Here is a 23,321-nt window from a genome sequence, read left to right as displayed (position 1 = left end):
GTATTTTAAGCAATACTATAAAATCACACTGAAAACTCCCAGTACCTCATATGTCAGAAAAGCAGTCAATTTTGCAGTTTGTTACTTTTGCACAGTTATCTTGAATCACTTCAGAATAAATAAAAGGTTAGGTAAACCTTCCTGCTAGCAGTAGACTATTTTTAATGAAAACACCAACAATTACAGAATGAAGCTGTGCTACAGTTGTGGTCTTAAAACCTAAGACACAGAGGACTGGGAAAGCCCTATTTTGTGAAATGGCACTTTGAGACTTTATATGGCCAAAAATATCAGAAATGAGAGAAAATGGTAACTTGAGTCAAAAAGGATAAAGAGTTTTGTGAGCATTTTTTTCTTTCTAGGGGCCTTAGGGTATACAGGAAGGCTCCTCTTTCCTGTTAGGCATTAAGAGAGCCCTGGATCCAGAACGTCACATTATTCTGTCCCTTCCTACAACCAAAGAAACCCCTAAAGAAGAGATATTATGTTGCTATGCTATCCCCACCTCAAGAGTATAAGAAGTAAATTGAGGTTCACTGGAAGAAGTTGCTTTGGAGTGGAATCCTACGAGAAAAACCATAGGAGTACTGGGCCTGAAAAAAAAGATTCCTCAACTTTCAGGATCGTCAATTAGAAAAAGGGAACTTAACTCCATAATCAGGACAGGAGGTCTACCTAAATTATGTACAAGAATAAGGCTTGAGGGAGTTGAAAGAAAAAATTTTATTGGGTGCAACAGTAAAGAAATTGGTGCAAAGGTGGACCTTGTTTGGCCATTAATGTAAGCATTTAAACTCATTTCTTGAGGTCAAGAACTGTGGTTTCTGTTGTACTTTTATTTAGCAGAGATGTAAATAAAATGGCTGAGACTTTTATCTACACAAAAGAAAAGGTAAGTGGAGCAGCAAGGCCTTTAAGATGCAGTTACATGCAATCCATCACATCTAAGGAAACTTTGTGGCAGTAAGTTTTTAAATCTTTAAAGTATGCTGCACCACTTTAAATCTCCTGCTGTTAACCTATACAGTAACATCTTACTCTATTTAAGACCTACATAGAACATTAACTTCAACTTAAAACCATAACCCTGAAAATTAATAATGATTTACTAACCAGAAATTCCCAAAGAGCATACAGGAGCACCTAGAGACCTCATCAGGTTCACAGAATAGTCCGGAGGTCTTGGCACATCTTCCCCCTTTATTCTACACTGATTAGACAATCCATTTTTCCAACAGACAAAATTTCTCTCAAATATAATCAATTTCAAAACACAATAAATCTGGCTTCTTGGACAGAGCCAAGCAATAATGATGATTTTTTTGGAAAGCTGATCCTGTGACACTTAAAATCTTTCACAATTTCTCTGTTAAAATTCAGTATCTCTACATATATGCAAATTTGAGAAGACACATCTCTCTTTTTTGTTTTATTAAACATAACCAAACTACATGTATATTGCTACTGGAATTGCAGTAACTCGCTCTGATGAACATCTGATTCTTATATTGGCATTCTTTGTCTGCAGTGTCCCAAAGGATCATTGGGATGAAGCCTGTTAAAAGGGGAGAGAGACTATTTGAAGATTCTTTTATCCAGTGGTTATTTTTTCCACCTGAATGGAAACAGGAGGTAAATTTTCTCAATCATATTACTTTTGTGTCTGTCATTTTATGCGTTGTGCTTCCCAGCACTTAGACTATTTACATTTAATCAGGTTTTAACTTGTTTTGCAAGGATCCAGTTTTTGTAAATACAAACCAAAATTCACATATGCAAGGTTACAATTTATAGAGCATCTGAGTGTCTGGGTAACAATCTAAACAGAGAAAAACTCCACACAAATAAAACTCATTGTCAGATCTGATTAGATGTCTGATGAAGAGCTTGTACTAGAAGTGTCAACTCTGCCATTTTTTCTTGTTTACATGTGCTGGCATTATCAGAGTAGCTGCATTCTTCCTAAGCCCCTTATTTAGTTGGTGAGGGATAGTTTAATAAAAATTAGATAATATAATCATAAATCCACTTAACCAGGCAGATATAAACTACAGTACATCACAATAGGCTGAAAATGAGCATGTGACTCATGATGCCACCATCAACCACTCTGCACGGAGGAGCAGCTCAGCTCCCTCAGGCACCTCGCAAACCCCATGTGACCATCTTACATATGGACCAAACAAGGGTACTAGCTTAAATCTGTATGAGAAATATTATTCAAGTTATCTTTTCAGACAAAAAATAAACAGAAGCTCGGATATTTTTCATGCACTCCCATAGATTGTGTTGCTTTCACGCTGGGCTGTGCAGACACCACTGTTTCAGAGTATCTGGGTTTATTTAACCTATGATCAAAGCTGCATATGCAAGAACAATCTCAATATATTCTAATTGTTCTTAAATTGTTCTTAAATCATCAGCATATATATACCCTGTTGAAGTAATGCATTGTACAATGCTTTGGAGAATCTGAAGCTGAAATAGGCAGTCTACACACAAACTTCTAACCCTGCTTGAGCAGAAACCCTTATTGCTCTAAGAGATTAGTTAGCATACTGCCAGGCTGGAATTAAACAAAAACCAGAGACAAAGATTAAGCAGTACAGTTAATTAATGACTAAGTGACTTCGGCACTGTCCAGTTTACCAAGTAAGGCTGCCCAGTGGAGGGGAGTTCGAAACAAGTTGTCATAAGATGTCACGTTGCAGCCTTCATAGGAGGTCAGGACATCCACAACTGCCACATTCCCATCTGCAACAGCAAAATGAAGAGGAGTGCGTCCTTCATAGTCTTGCCAGTTAAGCAGAGATTCTGTAGGTGCAGCTTCCTTTAAAAAGTAAAAGAAACAACAAAATTTTAAAAATATTTAAATTGAAGAGAAAACTATACAATCTTTACAAATACTTTTTCAGAGAGACACACTGTCTTTGTTCAATAGAACGTAGCTCTGCAATCAAATGCTTTTGTTACAGTATAGGCTACCTTCAAGTATTTCTTATGGAATGCTTTTTTATACTTAATTATTGTACAAGACCTGATTTCTGGTACATACCTTATAGCTTTACTAGTCTGCTGTGCAAGTGGTTCCTTAAATGGATCTTTAAAAGATTAACTCTGGCTCTTATGAAAATAACTACAAATTCTTACACGATTTACAAGTTGAAAATGACATATATGTCTTCAGATTTTCTCAAAAAACACTTTGCTTTTTGCACAAGTTAATTTTATGACTTTCATTGTAATATTCTTCTAGCATTTTATACCCCTAAAGTAATTCCAAAGGAGATGTCTACACCTCTAGCTGACAGGATAGAAGTGAGACAGTACTTCTAATAATGCATCTACTTCTAATGGGCTTAATTTTGAATTTAAAAAGTCTTTTAAAGTTTCATGATTGATCATGTAACATAGGCATTAATAGATATAACTTGATTTTTCATCACCTTTTCTTAAAAAACATGCTAAATTACTTGCACATAAGGTCCCTAGCTATATAGTTTTCTATTATGATAATTTCATCTCTCAAATGTTTTTCTATACAGATTTCTCTTTCTGACTCTTTTTCAGGAAAAAGAGCAGAAGAGGTACAAATGGACATCATCTTAGTATCCGAGAGATCTTCAAATGGCAAATATCATAAAGGCCCATGGAATACAAACTTTAAATTTCACTTTTCTGAAAATTGAGGTATTACTAAAAGAAGTGGTAAACAATAATACAGTAGAAACCAGGAAGCAGGACACTAAACATCTAGAGTAAAAGCTGATTGTCAAGACAAGAGTTTAAGTAAATCACAGCGAGTCTGCTTTTTTATCTTCAAGAATTTAGAACAATTCACTGAAGTCATGGGAAATCTGCGCAGAATTAAAGGGGAATGTAGTCCTGAGATTTTTTTAACTTCCAACACTAGAGGGGATTTTAACCCATGATAAGTGAGAAAAGCAATCCTCCTGAAAATACAGAGCCACACTATTTATCACAATACATTTATGAAAGAGAAGCAAGGGATTGTGATCAGTGCAGCATGTTAACTGTTAAAGCAAGTTCCTGACCCCTTTCTCAACTAAACTAACTGCAGTCTTTCCTTTTGACTCCACTAGGTACACAAACTGGCTGTAGCATCGCTTGCATTTGCATTATTTGATGTGTAGTTACTATTACACAGAAAACAAATACCTAATATTGAGTAGAATAAATCAAGAAAGAGAAAGGAAATTCCAGAATTATGGTTTCTATGCAAATATTAATGGAGCAAAGCGGTACATTCTATATTTCCTATATAATGGATAAAAAAACCCTCAACCCCTCCCAAACATTCAGAGTTATATTTCCCTGTATTTTCTAAGAGCAATCTGGCTAAGTTAATATGGCAGTAGTAACTTCAGCTCTGCAATGCCCTGATTCTTTGATTCTTACTGTTTACTTTCTTACAGTGCCAAGTTAAACCTCCTAATATTTGGTTAATGTAGGTTTTCTAGATCTAAGGAGCTACATACTTTGCACACTGTATGTAAATCACCGAATCACAGAATGGTTGCTGTTGGGAAGGATCTCTGGAGATCGCCTAGTCCAACCCCCTACTAAAGCAGGTTCAACCACAGCAGGTTGCACAAAATTAAATCCAGGTGGGCTTCAAATATCTCCTGAGAACAAGACTCACAACCTCCCTAGGCAGCTTGTTCCAACGCTCAGTCACCTTTCATCTCAGTAAAGATGCTTTCCTTCATATTCAAATGGGAATTCCATATTTCAGTTTGTACCTATTGCCCCTTATCCTGTTGCTGTGCACCAGAGAAGTGTCTGGTTCCATCCTCTTGACATCCACACCTAAGGTACTCTCATTGGTAAGATCCCCTCTCAGTCTTCTCCAGGCTGAACGGTCCCAGCTCTCTCAGCCTTTCCTCATGAAAGAGATGCTCCAGACCCCTCCTCATCTTCCTAGAACTTAGCTGGACCCACACCCCCCCCCGCGACTAACTCTTGGTCTTTCTTGAACTGGGGAGCCCAGAACTAGACGCAGCGTTTCAGATGTGGCCTCCCTAGGGCTGACCCTCTAGGAAAGACCACCTCCCTTGACCTGCTGGGAATGCTCTTCCTAGTGCATCCCAGGGTATCAACGATCTTCTTGGCCCCGTCATGGACAGCCTGTTGTGCCCCAGGTCCTTCCAGTGGTGCACAGCATGATTCCTCCCCTGGTGCAGGTCTCTCTGTTTGCCTTTGTTGAGCTTAGACGAGACTCCTCTCTGGCCAACCCTCTGGGCAGTCCAGGTCCCACTGACTGGCAGCACATTGTGATGGTGTATCAGCCACTCCTCCCAGTTTTATATCATCACCAAATCTGCTGAGGGTACAGTCTTTCCCTTCAGCCAGGTTATTAATGAATAAATGGAAAAAGACCGGGCCCAGTACTGACCTCTGGGGAACTCTACTAGATACAGGCCTGTAACCAGACCCTGTGCCACTGATCACAACCCTCTGAGCTCTGACATTCAGCCAGTCCTCAACCCACCCTATGAGCTAACCTATGACAATGCTATGGGAGACAGTGTCAAAAGCCTTGCTGAAGTCAAGGTAGACAACCCCCACTGATCTTCCCTCACCTACCCTGCCAGTCCTGCCATCACAGAAGGCTCTCTTATTGGTCAAGCATGATTTCCCCTTGGTGAATCTGTGTTGACCACTAATAACCTTCTCCTTCACATGCTTAGAGATGACATCCAGGAGGAGCTGTTCCATCACCTTCCCAGGGATTGAGGTGATACCTGTAGTTTCCTGGCCCTTTCTCAAGACACTGGAGTGATACTGGCTTTCCTCCAGCCCTCAGGTACCTTTCATGTTCTCCAAGACTCTTCAAAAATGACAGACAGTATCTCAGTAATAACATCTGCCAATGTTAACTAAGTTGCCCATCTCAGACAAAAAACTTCATCAGTTTTAGATTAGGTATCAGTCCTGTCAGTCATGTTTTGTTAGAGTCAAAAATTAACATACTCAAAACATACTGAAGTTCACTAATATATGCAGTCATCAGTACAATAACACCCTATTAAAAACATAATGATAAATATGACTCTCAACTAAAAATGCAAAGTTAACATTGCTACATGCACAAACCACAATAATCAATGCATGTGTAACACTTTTGATAAGCATTCAAAAGCATTTACCTGAACCACTACAGTGAAAACTTATATGTTCTTCCCTAACTTTAATAATTCTCAAGAGAAGGCTATCTGATAATACACTTACTTTTTGTCTATTCACAGAGCTCAGCAGGGGGAGCATAGAGCCTACTGCAAAAATTCATTTTATGAGAATCACTTTTAAGAATGGCTAAACATGAGTTATGATAGGCAAAGAAGTTATTACTGAAATTCTAAGTCCACCAGAGGAAAATGTGTTTGAACAAAACAGACAAACAAGAAAACAAATGCTTCTTCACTTATAATTTCCTGATGTAATCCTGACAGCTAATTTTCAAGCTTTCCAGAAGCACAACACTCTAAATAAATGAATCCTAAAACTCCTGGCTTAAAGTCATTGATGTTATCAAGAAATATTCCCCATAGTCAAAAGTGTAATTTTTGCAAAATGGTACAGAATCTCCAGTGATAAAGCCACTAATTATATTCTAGTTTAAAACTCTTCACATGTTTTGAATTTTTTGGCCATTTAAAATTTTCTAGGCCTGTTTCTGCCTACATTCACAAGTATAATTTCTTTAGATTTTAAGTGGGTTTGGTTAGCTATAATTAAACTGTCATACTGTATTAACATTTTAAGCACAATACAGAGAAGAAACAGAAGCTAAACATTTTTCTGTGCCAATTAGAACAATGGCATTGTAGTCAATAATGGAAAGTGTGGTATAAACAAATGTCATGTCTCTTACCATGAAGAATAAATAAAGAGAAGAGATACAAAATAGACAGAGAGTACTAAGCAGTGGCTTCCATCATAATAATGGAACCTTATTCTGTTCTTTTCTGCTTAAATCTTCCCAACGTTTTTCACATAACCAAGCACAATCTGGAAAGGTGGAAAAGGAAGTTGACCATGAGAGGACCTCCAGATTAGAGTTTGTCTCTACTTCACATGCCTACTTTCTACATATGTAGAGTTCCATTTTGGCTGTATTTCATGGATTTCAACATCAGATAAAATCAATTTGTGTGTAACTGTCACCCCTGCACACCCAACATACTTTCTCAGCATTCAGCTGAGCTCTTTTCATAATTGTTTACTTTGACAATACCAATGGACTATGTACTATACAAATATCAAACAGAAATTGACCCTTAATTTTAAGAATTTATAAACAGGAGACAAAATCTGATCACACCCAAAGGGCAGAGTACAGAAAAACAAGACAGTATTTTTCAGTGCCATAGACTGTGGTCTCGATAAAACCAGCAGCTAAACTTCTGTCAAGTTTTTGTAAAGCAGCACTGGAGAATTCCAAGTAGGATACTAGAGAAAATATAATTTTCTGGGGAATTCTTCCACAGTGTTAAAGATAACGAGAGAGAAGCAACAGCAGTGTTGTTTTTCATAGCTTGGCCAGCAGGCACCAAAGGTAGTCTGGAAGTAGACATTGATACCTCACTGCTGCCTGGGCAATGGCACAGTGCTTAGAGAAAGCAAAGACAAATGGTTTGGTTGGATGTGATTAAAAATGGGGAAGCAACAGTGACACAGACACTTGCCTCTTACACTGCTGTCACAAGACAGTATTTTTGTGAACTTAAAAATGCAATTATATATTAAGACACAAGATGACAGAAATTTTCACTCTATGGGTATAACCATTCGAAATACAATATAGAATGTGAAACACTATAAAGTTAGAAGACCTAGAGAGGAATGAGAATCAAATGTGATGCTTAGTCAATAGACTTGGAACTGGGTAATATGGCAAAAAACAGCTAAGAAAGAAGGGGAAGATTGAGCTCTGCCGTGAAGTTCTGTCACTTCAAGACAAGAAAAACAATTTTGAGAGAAGATCTTACTGCAGGATTAAACTCAGGGCACCACCACTGCCACCACAAGGTATTTATGCTCAACAAAAAATTCAGTCAACAGATTGATTATCTAATAACATTTTTGTTTTATCAACTTTACAGCATAGCTAAATTACTTTTTCATTTAAATTTGTTATTAACCTACTCCATCAGTAAGCCCATATAGATATAACTAATTGTAATATAAATAATTAAGCTGATGCATGAAAAAGCCTTGATGAAATCAAGAATACACTCTTTTCAGCCCAGCCAAAGTGCCCCTATACCACTGCACACAGCATGAAAAACAAACAGGAGGAGTTGGAAGCCTCCAGAAGAAAGCTACAACCCAGTTGTCACTACTGAAGCTTGGTGGGATGAATCCATGACTGGTGTGCAGCTACAGGCTGCACAGAAGGGACAGGACAGGAAGGAGGGTCAAAGGGCACAGCTGGGATATCTGACACAAACTGACCCAAGCAACACTTCATACCATATAATATCATGCTCACCATAAAACCTCAGGGACAGGGGCAGGGCAGGAAGGATGAGCATGGCTACACCATTTGTTTTCCCAATCATGATTAAGCATGCGGAAGCTTTTTTTCCATTTTGCTGGAAGTGGCTGACATCTGCCTGCTGATGGGAAGAATGAATAAATTTCCTTTTCTGCATGCTGCTTTTGCGTTCTATACTGGAGTGGCATTAACTTCATCCACAAGTCTTGTTGCCTTCCTTCCATCTTCTTTGCCTTGAAAGAGGTGAGTGGCTGTGTGGGTGACACTCCTGTCTGACCCCAACACACCACAGCTTTAAGAAATATTTGCCTTTTGACTACCTAATGTTTGAAAAAGTCTGTAGTTAAATACAGAGATCCTTATGTACTTTGCAGCAAGTTTAATTCTCCAGCGTGGCAGAAAAGTAGATACAAATGCAAAGTTTGTGGCAAAAATTTGTTTGTAACAAATTATTTCACAGCTGGATATAAATTACACATATATTGAATAAACAGCAGTAATACAGAAATATAATCGCCTTGATGCTGGAGACTTCTCTAAAACTATTTTCATAGCAAAAATATTATCAGTAACTGTAAGATTGTCAGTGTGATTTGAAAAAAGGCAAAGAAAGTTTTCATTTTCATATTTTAGTTCTCAGCTTGCAAGCTAATCAGGCAGACAGAGCACACAAGTTCTGAAAGACCTTTGAAAGACAAAGATGCAGGAAGACTGTTCTAATGTGACAGAAAATATTTAAATTGAGGCTTCTGTATCTTTCCATGTTAGTGAAGTTCAGAGATTTTCACAAAATAAAACTCAAGGTAAAAATCAAGCTGAGTATATGATTTCATTGTACCCATTATAACTGTCACTGCAGAAGACAAACTGAAATATTGTAGAAAGAGAAAATATGCTAACAAGGAAATAGTATTAAATTCATACACAAAATTATGTAGCAAGTCTCCCAGCAAACTGATTGTGGGCTGACTGACAATTGATCAAATATTTCCCAGAATTCTAACTTGAAAAACCAAATTAAACTAATATTTTTCTGTACAGATAACTAGATATAAACTTCCAAATAATGAAGGAAAGTCACATAACAAAGAAAACAGTGTGCAAAATGCAACTGAAATGATAAATATGACTGGCCATTTTATCCAGGAAAACTTTTAAGTCCTTCCTTCCCCCCATACAAGACTTAGAGCAAAGACATTCACCCACAGAAATCGAACTCTTTTCGAGAGAGCAAAAATATTTAGGATTATTTCTAACAAAGTTCTGGATATTAGGAAAAGTAAATTATATCATTCTCAAAGAGTCAGTGAACCAAAATGAGAAACCGCAAAAGAATAAAAAATATTTCTATCAGAGGAAAGTAGTAAGGACAGAAAGTGTTATATACATATATAGCAGACTTTCTTACCAGAATACATTTCACTGTGTGGATGGCACTAGGGTCTTTGTTGTTAGCTGCCCAGTGAAGTGGGATTTTTCCTTCAATATCAGGAATTCCAATATTTGAATCATGTTTTATGAGAAGTTTCACATGCTCTGGGTTATTGTAGTAGGCACTCCAATGCAATGCAGTTTGCTGCAATACAGTTTTCACAAGCTTTTTCAATACGTTGAAAATTTGTTGAAACATGAAAATTAAAGTTGGCTAAAACAAGCTTTAAACAACAGGTAAATAAGCAAGCTTTTGTTACACTTCAATAAAGAGCACTGACAAAAAACTGAGCACATGTACCTGGGGTGGCTGACAACAGAAAATTTGTAAAAATGGGCTTTAAGTAAAACTGAACAAGCGGCCCATCTACCTTAGTAAGAGCAGATCATCACAAACCTTTGCTACTGAGGTCTGAATTAGGTCTAAGCTGCACCACCTCATACAAGATCCAAACTGAGAAGCCCTTATGCTTGGAATGCAAGTGTCTCTGGTAGGAGACTAACTGCTTTTTATGAAGGTTTGTTGGCAAGAGAAAAATGTGCATGCCACTCAGCACTGCCCTGATGGTTATTTGGTGCAGCAGTCCAGACCCAGAGATAATATCTGTGCTTAGTATTAAGCCATGACATCCAAGCTAGAACGACCATCTGAACCAGGCCTCAGCACCAGAGCTGCACTATAGAACAACTGCAGTCATTAGTGTGGTCCCTCTTAAATTTCAAACTCTGTTGGGATAACACAAATTGACAGAGACTACTCCACCAGGGGAGGGTGACACTGAATGCTGACACTGGACTTGGATCCATCTTGAACAAAGGTTTTGACTTTACTGTCTGTGATGACACAGAATTCTGAGGTTGAATATTAGTGAATCCAATGCCCAATGACCCATGGCAGTCCAGTAAAACATCAAAAGGCAACCCATGCTCCTATTGCCAATTCCTGACTGCCAACAGCTTTTTTTACAGGCCTTATCAATGTTCATAACTACATAAGCAAACCAATGTGTGGGGGTTTCTTAACCAGCAAAACACTGGCATATTCACAAGTATTTAATTTACCAGACACACCTCTCCCAACTAACAGGGAGTTACAAGATAAAGAACGATTTTTTTCTCCCAGCTCTCTTGAGCTTAATTGGAAACAGAGAAATAAACCCTGCAGGACATTTGTGTATAGAAGTACAATACCCTGGATTAACATCCTTAAACAGTGCCATGGAATGTGTAAGTTCACTATCATATCCTTAACTTCTCTGTAAAGGAAGAAGGCAAAAAGGAGCCTCTTTGTTGCTGCCAGCTGTTAGCTTAGTACCATGGTAACAAAAATAAGATAGCACAGCCTTTTTTTTTACTTGCCATTCTCTAAAGAAGGGCTCCACAGAGTGCCACCACATCCTTGTACCAGTAAAAATCTGTAATAAATTAATGAGTGTTATTTATTACATGGAGCTAGCCAGTATTCCTGGAAACTGGGAGTTGCAATGAAAGCAGAAACTTTTGGTTACCAGAAGGCCAACGTAGCCTTGGTTCACTGACTTCTCTCACCTACAGCCAGTTCCAGTCAGTTACCCACATGGACGCAGATGTAAAAGACACCTGTTCTCTCTCATGTTCAGGAATCATATTTGACAACTTTGATGTGCACAGTTGCAGCAAGGAAATCAAAAAAGCCGTGTGCCCAACAGGGTCAAAAAGGTTGGACTCTGTGCCCGAGGTCATCTTTCACCAACCTGAATTCCATTTTTGCTACTGTGACTACTCATGACATGAAGAAAAGTGCTCCATGTTTTGTGGGGAATCTGGCAACGCTTTAAATACTGCCTTGGAAATCTGCTGAACAAGCGAGAGTGCTAAATGGTTTTGGGTGGTTTATGCATATCTTTGTTAATTAATTAGCATGGTCATGAAGGCAGCATGACCTCTCCAGAATGACTGCTGTAGTTATAGGCGGTTTTCTAGTGACTCTTACCATTAAAAGATTCTAAATGTGAGGTTTTTCAAAGGCAGAAAGACAACATAAGCACATGCTATCCAGACTCTAACAAGGATCACAGTGTTACAGAAAGGCTTGGATGGTTTTTGAAACCTCTGCTGTTGTAACTACTCTCAAGAAGAATGTCAGTGGAGCCACTGCAATGAACTTGGACATCATTAACATCAGGAAAATATTAATATTTCTACTTTGAAGACCTAGAAAAAGTTTATGACAAATAATTTTGTGCACACAACTGCTTGATGTAAAACCAATTTCCAAAGTTGCTACAGATCTTAAAATAAGCAGTTGTCTTAAAATAAGCAGTACTTTTACCTTGTTTCTGTCCTGGGTATCCACTTCTCCAGGTGCCATATGTTTTAACAACAAAGCTAAACATTTTGGGCTTTTGTGACGTGTAGTTAAATGTAATGGTGTCATATCCTCTAAGTCCTTCTGCATCCAGTTCCCTCTCCGAGCCAGTAAAAGTTTCATGAAGCGGTAATTTCCCTGGGTAAAGAAAAATTTCAGAATGTCAGTTTATCAAACCAAATTATGATACTTAGATATATTTTTATATATTTATTATATTACAGTGCCTTAAAAAGCTTGCAGCAAAACAGCTCAACACGTTGCAAACATATAATGAAGATGTTTTTTGTTAACATGACCTCATTTTTAGGTCTCTTGTGCCACTTGGTTTCAGATATTTATATTCCATTAGCAGAACAAGACAGGGTTCATTAATACCAAAAATTCTGCAATATTATCAGTTTCTTAACAGTTTAACCTCAGTAAAAATCATGTAAAAACTGAGATAAGATCTTCACATGCTGGTTTCAGCAAGGTAAAGAGTTATCAGATGAATAAAACTAAACATGAAGAAAGAATATAATTTTCAAAATGAAAGTAAGAAAAATAACCAGGAATGATTCAGAAAGATAAAATGTACTCATCTGAACACATAGCAAATATATGCAAAAGTGACTGTTTCTTACATTTTTAAATTGAGAACTGTATGAGTTTTGGTCTACAATATATATAATAAATGGATGGGACAGACAGCTTTACAACACATTCAAAATACTTCACACTAGGACTTTAACTAGGTTTTCGAAAGAACACAGAAATGCTTCTTTGATATAAATATAATGATATAATAAATGAGAATGGATCCCAAAACCCCCAATCTGGTTCTTTTTTCTCAAATCACTGAAGAAGCCAGTAAAAAACTGAAGACATGAACATGCCATCATGAAGAAGCTGTACTGATTTAGTACTACAGCCAGCCTTGACTTGCTAACCCTTGCTTGAAAGTTATTTTCTGTATAGGAGAGATACTACATACAACATTTTGATGCTTCCACTTCCCAAAGCCTATGGGTTAATCTAATCACCTTCAGCAGTTAAGTTGCAATCGAGGATCAGCAACTGCTGGAGAAATAACTCACTAAAGCAAAACATCTGCACCTACCTTTAGTTATCATGGCTTAAACACCTCTGCTCTTTTTACACTTTAACTTTTAACTTTGCCTAAAGTGAAAGGAGTGTGTTGTTCTCCTGATTTTGCTCACTGTCTTCCAACATTTCCCCAAGACACTAGTTTTTGCCGATTTCCCATACAGATCATTATCTAAAACTATAATGAAAATAGAAAGCTCAGAAGATAAATTGTACTATTTCTCCCCTACTCAGGGAAAAGCTGGAGCATTTGATGAAGCTTTATTAGACAATGTACACAGGAAAGGTGACACTCAAATCAATAGAAGTCACGTCTTTGGATTCTTCTGCTTATGAAACTACCTGCAAATTAACATACTTCAGTCTACTACAATTCTTTTATAAATTCTGCATGTTAGCTTAGTCCCCTTAGGCTGTCTTTGGAAAAACAATGAAAAAAGGCAACCAAGTAGACAAGGGCAAGCAGTGCTAATGAACGGGGGCACTTTGGTATCTCATAAGGCTCAGGATTGCAAATCGCTTTTGTCAGCAGAACAGTAGGATGGAGGCAGGCCAAAGGATTCCAGTGGCTCCACAGTATCCAGTGCCAGGGCATAAAAAATATTCAAATTTCATTTTTCAAAGCAGCCATGAGCATTGGAAGGGCATACTTTACAAAAATTATTCTGGTTTTTGTCTAATAGCAATGGAAGACTTGAGCTTTACAGATGCAGAATGGATTTCACCAAGTACAGCCAAAATAAATGAACCTGACTTTTTCCCTGCTACACTATTTTATTTTAAAATACAAATCAGGGAAAGCAAATCATGAATGAGCTCAGACAAAACTACCTCATCCTGCTCCTACCATTTATTGTTACTAGTCCTTGCTCACCAGTAACAGCTTACAAGAAAAGTCTGCCACCACAAACCAGCCTGAACATGCAAACTTCTCTTGCCAGAGACAGCAGGGCTACTACAGGGTTCTCCGTGAGAAGTGACCAAATACATCTTTTCCTTCTGCTGGGTGTCAGAGAAAGCATGACTGCAGGATTTTGTCCCTTTAGTACACAGACACATACCAAGGTATGCTCCAAAGTACAGGGGAAGAACAACATGATGTCTGCAGAGCTCCTAAACCACAGAGAACACACTCAGAATTAATTCATCATAAATCTGGGGTGGAGCTAGGGATGGGAATACTTCTCTTTAGTACCATTACACTGTACAGGCAAATATGAGAAAAATTTACAAAACTCATTAAAAAAGAAAAATTAAAACAAGCAAAAAAATCTCAGTGTATCATGATGTGTTTGGCACCTAAACTGGAGGAAGACAATATTAAATAACTTGAGAGAATATTACTTTAGGAAGAAATGTAGCTGCTTTTCTCCATCACAGAAGATAATATATTTGGGTTGTTTTCAATATTTTCTGCACAGAGTGCATGCATACCCATGAGAGAAAAAAAATGTTTTTGTCTTGTTGATGGGTACTTACTGGAAGATTTACAAGTATATTCTGCTTTTGAATGAATTCCACTGTAAAGAAGACTGAAAGTTAAAATAATGCATAAAACTAAGGTAACATGCCTTTTTATTATTAGAATTTCTCTACCTATACTGTATTTCATATTTGCTATTACACATGTTTCCATCAGTTACTACTAAGTAATTCTCTTGCATGCTTAGCCAACAATTCCTTCTCCTTAGCAAATGAATTTGTAATAAATCCCTTCATTCTGAAACACAAAAGATTCTGCTTCTTCCAAGTGATTTAAGGTTTCTTTTTAATACTTCCAGAGAAAACACCTGTATTTACATTACTTATTTGAATCCTTATTCATGTTTTTGCTTCTGACTGCTGTTCTTTTCTTTAGTAATACCATGAATTTTGCTGTCTTCTTTTCACTTGTTAGAAAACAATATTGTGCTTTTTAATGACAATAGAAATTTTCCCCAGCTTCAGTTGATTACTGCTTAAGTTCATAAGTATGGAATGTATCAACATGCCTTGAAGGCAGATGTAATTTAGGTCTTATTAGGTGGAGGGAGGGAATGCTTAATTTGAAAAGCCAATTCTCCAGTTTTTATAAAATTTTTGTGTATAAAGTCTTCAAGCTGGCTAGGTTTTTTTACTCATAAATAGTGCACTTGACTGGCCTAAATATTCCTGGGCAGCATGAAGCTCTCTGAGTCAGTCCATGGTCTCTTACCATTGATAGTGACTCAAAATTTATTCTATTATGAATAGAAAACCCCATGAGCAAACAGGATTAAATATTTCTGCTATTTCAAAAATTCAGCCACAGGTACTACCTGCAGTGATGTAGAACACATTTTTTAGTAGACAGCTCGATAAGCAACCATGGCTCTGCCGTCAAGTAATAACTTCAAAGAAAGTTCTGGACCCCAAGCTAAACTACTAAGCAGTTGGAAAAACTTTCCTTTTCTGAACATTTTAATGGAGAAGAGAGTTATGGAAGAAAAATATTAGTCAGAATCAATTAATTTGCCATAATTTAGGTTATCTCTGAAATTGAACAAATTATCCCCAAAATTGGAAGTTCAGTAATTAAAAAAAGCTGTCTAGTACATTCAATATGATTCTACTGCCAGGGAAAGGTTTCAGTGGAAAATCACTGGTAAATTTCTCTACCTAGTTTTCTGGGTCTGCAAGAAAATGTTTATTTCTTTATTAATCTGAAGCAGCTTTTTCAATTTTCTCTCCCTGGCTTGTTGAGGAAGTGTAGTGAGAGAGCAGCTGGGTGGGCATCTGTCAAACAGCCACAGTCAGGCTGTCCCATATGGTCACCTAAGTGAAAGGCTAAAGAAAAAATGAGCTCTGTTGAGTAGTGCTGTAATTTTAAACATGGGTTGATGCTGAAACTACTGGTTGTATTTCCAGGGCACAAAAACATCGCCCTCACACTTCACATCTTTCCACTCTGTACAGCCAACAGAGTCCTGCCCTGAGTCACCCAGTGCCACATGCATCTGTTTCAAACACTTTCTCAGAAGTTTAGCACTTTTCACAGCAAATTTTAAGTATTTCACAAGCATACAAACTTGCTTTAAAGAGTACACCTGGGTACTAGAAACATTCTGCTGATGTGGACCAGAGCTCTGTGAAAAATTATTTCCATTCTCATCCCACTATTTCTTGGTGAGTTAACCTGGTTATTATATTAAACTGTGTGCTTCTACACTCTGACTAACCTCTTCTCCTACCCTGTAGTGTGGATACACCTCTGACACTAAACTTCTCATGTTCAGATTTTAAAAACACATTGCATAGATAAATACAACACCTTTTATAAGGGGAGAAATTGAGCTGTACGAGGCAAGGCTCAGAATCAGAGGAATATGTGCATCTCTCCAAGCACATCAAAAGCACACCCATAGTTAGGCTACCATCACCACGTCATCAGTGGGTTAAAAGGGGATAATGCATGTAGAAAAACTGCTTATTTCCCTATTAATTGCTGAAAATTAATTTTGGAAATTGCTAATTTTCAAAAACCATAACAATGCTAATCCACATGAAGTACTTTACACAACTTGAAAGACTGATCTGTAATAATTTACAACAGAGAGCACATGAGCTGACAACAGTTCCAGTACAGCTAGGCTGGATTTTCGGAATACCTACAATGGGCCTGTGAAGATTTAGTGCACTGTAAGGGTTGCTGGAGGAGCTGGGGAAAAAGCAGCCCAGCATTTCTATACAACCTCCTGGTATAAACAACAGGGGTCATTAAAAACAATGCCAAGCTGTTAAACCGTGAAGATGCTACTTTGGCTCCACTCCAAAGTTACACACCTGCTTTCCCAGGACTGGGAACAGACAGACCAAGAGAACACAAACCCTTACAAAGGAGGTGGTTTTCAAGGGCTTTGCATTGCTGACAGCCATAAGCACTGGAGAGGTAGTCAGGGCATATACTTGCAGCAGAACAGAAAGCCTTAGAAATATTTACAGATAAACCACAAATTTGAACTGAAGGTTAAAACTGACCCTCTGGATCAGTAAATCCATCCTCCAGCACCACAGGGAGTAAGAACATCTAATAGTTTTCAAAAAATTCCCAGCAATTTCTTTTAAGTGGAATTACAGTGTTAGGGATCTTTTTTCACCCAGTTCTCTGTTTCAGGCTGGGGCTTTTAGGTTTTGTTTCTTGTTTGGGTTTTTTTTTTTTAAACCAACACACACTTCATTCTTCTACCCATGAAAACAGTGTGGCTTTTAAAATCTATACAAGCATCGGTGTTTTTATCTCAGTAACAAAGGATAAACCCTACATTGTCCTCAAAAGATCACTGCTCTGCACTCATTCTAGTTGGAACTTTTCTATTTTAAACATAAGAAAGCAGAGATTACAGGACTACCAGAGGGAGTCCCACAAAGTACCCTACAGAATTCCAGTGACACTTGCCTTCTGCTAGTGCATATATCTTGTCAGATATACTTAAAACTGCATTTCTCCCATAAATTAAGTACATTCTCCAATCAGTTAGCACATTACATCCTTCTCAGTCATGTTTTAAATAATAAATTCATAATATATAGAATAAATCACTATGTGTGTCTCCCCCACCACACCAGGGGGCTTGCATTTTGGACTATAATATATCTAATGATTTCAATTACTTTCAGTGTTCCTATTCCTCTGATGTCCTAGCCACTGCCATCCTCGCTCTGACTGACAATCATGCCTAACACTGTGTCACTCTTAAGTATCCTTTAAAAAAATACTACTCATGATTCTAAGTTTGCTCATGAAAAATATTGACTAATATTGACTAAGATTCAAGTGCAACTGTTAAGGAATTCTAATACATGCCTTCTGATCTTACAGCTCATATTTCAACTGTACCTGTTTTCAGTTCATTACCAAATAATAATTTACCATTCTCTTACATTTTGTGTCCTAATTTTTAATTACGATTGCAATTTCCCATCTAGCACTACAGTTAATATTTTTGTACAGGCCTAAAAAGGCAACCTATTGAATTTATTTCTAGGAAATGAGCTAACTAAATATCCAGTTACTCTTAAAGAACCTATTGCTGACAGAAGGTGCTCATTTTACCCAATATTTTATTTCTGTTTACATATTTATCCCCATAATTTCAAATTCTTGCACGCTTCTGAGGTCAAATAGGCTGCCTCTCTCAGCTACTTTCTTCTTAAAACATCACTTACCACTATTTAGAAGTGTAATTGAATACCCTAAATTCTGTAATGTCACAATTCCTAAAGAATGATTCATTGATTAAAATTCTTTTGCACTTTATCCCTTGCTGTCTCTGTACTTGTAGATGAGATTTACCAAAAATGAGGCATTAACCACTGACCACAGCCCAAAACAGAGAACCCTGCAGTAACTAAGCCTGGAAAGCAAGTGTGCAGCACAGAGCAGGCAAGTGGTGAAACAGAGGCCTCCACAAAATCAGAAGCACAAAGGTCACCCTATTGAAAGGGGTGTGTTTGAAGACAGCAGTGCAGCAAGTCCACCAACCACGACAGAAAGGATTTCAGAGATCTGATAATTCTACATCTCTACCATAGATAAATAATTTATTAGCTTATTAAATTTTGATTGTTGAAATATATTCATTATTAATTAAGCAGCACTTATGTAAGACATTTTAGCAAATTTTTCCCAGTAATCTTTTGTGAAAAGATAGACTATTTAACAATCAATAAATCCTCTTCAGAGGAATATAATATATAATTCAGTTACTTTTACTCTTTCACAAACAGAACAGCACAAAATTATTACAGTTAAATTAATTGTAAAGATAAAACATCTCCTGTTCTAATACCACACCAATCATAACATAGACTGTGATTATACAACTATCAGATAATTTTTATTGTATTCAAATATTATTAATGTTTTATTTTTCTTTTAAACTCTTAAATAGTATTGAGAAAGTAGAGCTGGATATATAACAGCATCTTGAGAACAGAAAAACTAATTGTATCATGGGTTATTGCATACCTATTCACTCATGTACACTGTTCATTTGCTCTAGACCCAGATTGAGAGCTGGTAATGTACATTGAAATTTAGCATACCAGGCCACTGAGCTCCTTTTCCAGAGAAGCACATTCTGTCCCAAAGATACAAATAAATTAATAAATAAATAAATGTAAAAAACCCAAACCAGATTGCTATAATCTTTTAACAGTCAGGTTAGATTGGTTAAGCCTTTTAAACCCAGGACTCCTTAGAAGGTGGAGTCGAGACTTAATTGTTGCTTATGCCTGAAACACAAAAATGTCTATACTTCTTAATAGAGACACATCAGTTTCTAAGGCCAGGAGAAATCTATATATTAACAAATACTAAATCATATTGTACACTTAGACACTCATGGAGGTAAAATATGTGAAAGTATCTCAGATTTTGCCTCAGAAACCCAAGCAGAACATATCAGCCACTTGGCGCTGCATTAACACACTTTGCCAACAGATTAGCACAGATGCTGAGGCCAAAGATGAGAACAGTTCTTTGCTGTCAGATGCTTTCAGAAGCAGTGAAAGTCAAAAAACTTGAACTCCTTAATTGCTAGCTAAGCCTTTGAAAGATAAATACATCCATGAGGTTTCTCTTGAAAACAAAAATGGCAACTGAATTTAACCTGCTTATCTTCACAGTGTAGAAACCGCTCTTTGATCTTCTCAGTCTTACAGAAGATAATCTTCCTAGATACACAAATGTGCTCACTCTCTTTCCAGTGAGGAGGTGCTGAAGAGAGGATGCTTCACCCTACAAATAAACTTTGTACAAAATAAACAAATTTTCAAACCCCAAGTATTTTAATAGCTTTGGAAATCAAAGGGGCTGTGCACGTGGTTTCTTTAGAGGTTGTTTCAGCTTTTAGTGTTTCCTTCAGAAGAGGCACGTTCTAAGAATGTCAGGAACCACTTGGAACAATGTGGACTTCTGTCATCAACTCCTACCAGTTTCAGTAGCTTTTCAGGAAACAAACTAAGCACTTAGAAAAACAGAATCTCTTCTATCATACTTCTAATTTGGTATCTATAGGAACAGACTACTGACTACTTCAGTTCCAAAAGTAACTGAAATCCATATATCAAAAGGAGTATTTTGATATGCTTATATTATCAGCTACTTGTCAGAAATCTCACAAGAAATGTTCAGAAGAAAAACTACTGAGAGAGGCTAGCAAGTAGATATATGACATTAATTGCAAATAAGGATAATTTAGATTTATAAATTAGCATTCGTGTTTTGAAATCTTACCTATGCATGAAATACCATAACTTCTCATTTTCTACTTTTATTTCCACTGAAACTGAATTAATATTGCCTCGTTACAACAGCTATAAGCCCTGTAAAAGCTACTCTTTACTGTATATGACTGCACCCTTCTTACACTCCTTGAATATCAGTAAATTTGTTTAAACAGCTTCTGAAAAAAAACAATGTCAACATAGCTAGTTAGAACCCCAGTTTCTACTTAAAATTAATAAAGTCACCATCAAAATAGCAGGCTGTCTCTCTGGTTATCACTAACTAAGGGTTAACTCCTTGATTAACAATGTAACTGAAAAATAAATGTAAGAGAGAATCTTTAGGATTGTTGTTTTAGACATGACCTACAGCTTTGGAAAAAAAAAATCTGTAAGCTCTTTATTACCTCTATGTGGACAAGGATGCTGCCATGCCTTCTATCTAACAAATCACTCATGGATTTAAATATGTAATGCTCTGCTAACCCTTTCAAGCTGACCATGCCAAAAACATCACTGATTTTTGACATTGGGTTTAATCTCGCGAAGAACCCTTTCAGCAACTTTGTTAGCAGCATTCTGGACTCAACAGTAAAACACTCAACTGGAGAAAATCTCTCAGATAGCTGAACAGAAACCTCATTTACCAGTTTCCAAGCTGAACATGTTCATCTGTCTGGCAAAGCATCTTAGGCAATACATCAGCGGAGAACATCAGCACGACTTGAGGCCAGTTCTGACTATCAGACATTTTGACTGAAAGCAAGGCACTGTCTCAACTAAGAGCAATTTTCCCTAAAGCCTCTTGCAAGATTGGCTTTACTCTCTTGGTTTCCATAGGAATAGACAGAACTATCAACTGGCACACAGTTAAAGAATACAATAGAGAAGACCACGGACCAGGGCTGTAAAAGCCAAGGTAAAACTGTTTCCCAGCGCAGGTTGAAAGAAAATAGGTGTTTGTATCTTACAGCCTTTGAACTCATTTATCCATGGCCTGTACATGGTGCTCCTATGTAGTGTTCTCAGCTCTTCAGCAATAAATGTTATGGTCTACCTATAGAAATTAGTGGCTTCCATGTGAAAAACACTTCAAGGATGAAAATGCAATTAGCATTCTCATTTCCAGTTGATCTCTTCCACTGTTATTGAACTTGTTTTCCTGTAGTTCTTTTGAAGTCACTCAGGCAGAAATACCCACAACACACAATCTCTGGGGATTTACAACAAAGCCTGAGACACATCATCCATATTTACAGGATCACTGCCCACCTCTCCATGAAGAATCAAACACTAAGCTTTCAAAAGTTACTGTATTTCAAAAAACAGTGATTTGAAATATTTGTGTGAAAGTACTGACTCCCTCCTCCCCAAAAAAACAAGTACTAGAAAATAGTTACTACATTCATTTTCTTGATCTAAATGGCTTTGAGTTGAATTGTCTTGAAGTAAGAGCACTGTAACAAAACCAAGAAAATATATCCCTGAAACATATGTATGCCTTTTTAAAAATCAAATTAAAATGTTACAAATCACAGTATGATCCATGACAGAATTCTACCTAAAAACAAGTATAAATAACAGCCATTAGTCCAGTCCGAGTCTTTTTATCCCACCCTTGTGCAGTACTATTTCATTCTGGAAGCAAACTAATTGCCATTACTACTGAGCATCAGTCTGACTAGTACTGTGTCACTACTGCCTTGTACTTCTTAATTGCAGCCCTCTATGTGCCTGTCATGTCCTTACAGACTGCTGCAAGCAACAACGCTTGCAAAGCGAAAGCGCTGCATATACGCTCATTTTGGAGTACAGCTTCACGGAAATTTTTGTTACTATTTTAGCTGCTGTTTTATCTGTAAATAAATGCACGCCTTTTATGTGATTTAAATATATTTCAAAAACATATTAAGTCCTGTAACAAACCGTTATGTGAAATAATTGCAAATCTACCTATCAAATTCTATTGGACGAGGAAAGGTCTCCAGCCACAGCGAAGTCTCCAGAACTATTACAAAAGTAGACAGACAATCCATATTGAAAACAACCAGCAATAAAGGTAGGTTTACTCTTAATTCAAATAATTATTCAGACACTTCAGGCTACTTTTATATATGGCATAATTTTATAGTTTCTATAGGCACTGCAGTGATGTTTGATACTTAAAAAGAAGCCATAATCTACTTACAGTACTGGTAAATAAATCAAAGCCTTCATAATCTACTCAAACTGTATCCTAGCAGTAATAAAAGTACTAGATTTATTTCTCTTTGTTCAGACTAGAGGCAGATAAAATAACAATTCAAGGCTGGCATTGCGAAGCCTTCCCAAATCCACACCATATTAACAATGTTGAAAAAACACATCCTTTGTGTGAGTCTCTCTCTCCATGTTTAAATGTTCCCATCATAAGGCTGAACACACAGAGATGATACTCATAACATGAACCAGTTACTATTTCAGCAAAAATTATTCCTCGTTAGTAAAAACTGGTAGCATTCTTCCTTAATCCTTCATTAATAAAAAAAAATGTGTAACAAAAGAGGGTTCCAAACTGCTCTATGAAGAGACAAGAAAATTCAGAATCCTAATAGGCAAGTTAAATTAATTTTGTGTTTTATAAAATGCTGACATTAGCTGTTGCTTTTCAGGCAGCAACAGAATTTGCTTATGCAGTTCATACATATC

General features: G+C 37.1%; 1 protein-coding gene across 2 annotated transcripts in view; it reads right to left on the bottom strand.

Moving 5' to 3' along the window:
- Positions 1-23,321, bottom strand: part of INVS (inversin) — an 81,934-nt gene that overhangs the window by 33,582 nt on the left and 25,031 nt on the right. For both annotated transcript variants that reach the window (XM_063397982.1, XM_063397973.1), the window contains exons 4-6: positions 12,264-12,437; positions 9,930-10,097; positions 2,650-2,830 (exon numbers count right to left, since the gene is read on the bottom strand). In XM_063397982.1, the coding sequence (XP_063254052.1) occupies positions 2,650-2,830; positions 9,930-10,097; positions 12,264-12,437 (523 nt within the window). The remainder of the gene's footprint in view (positions 1-2,649; positions 2,831-9,929; positions 10,098-12,263; positions 12,438-23,321) is intronic.

Source organism: Prinia subflava, chromosome 1 (genome assembly GCF_021018805.1).
Source record: "Prinia subflava isolate CZ2003 ecotype Zambia chromosome 1, Cam_Psub_1.2, whole genome shotgun sequence".
NCBI classification, from domain to species: domain Eukaryota; kingdom Metazoa; phylum Chordata; class Aves; order Passeriformes; family Cisticolidae; genus Prinia; species Prinia subflava.
Note: the sequence above shows the minus strand (reverse complement) of the source record. Positions and strands in the feature narration are given on the sequence as shown.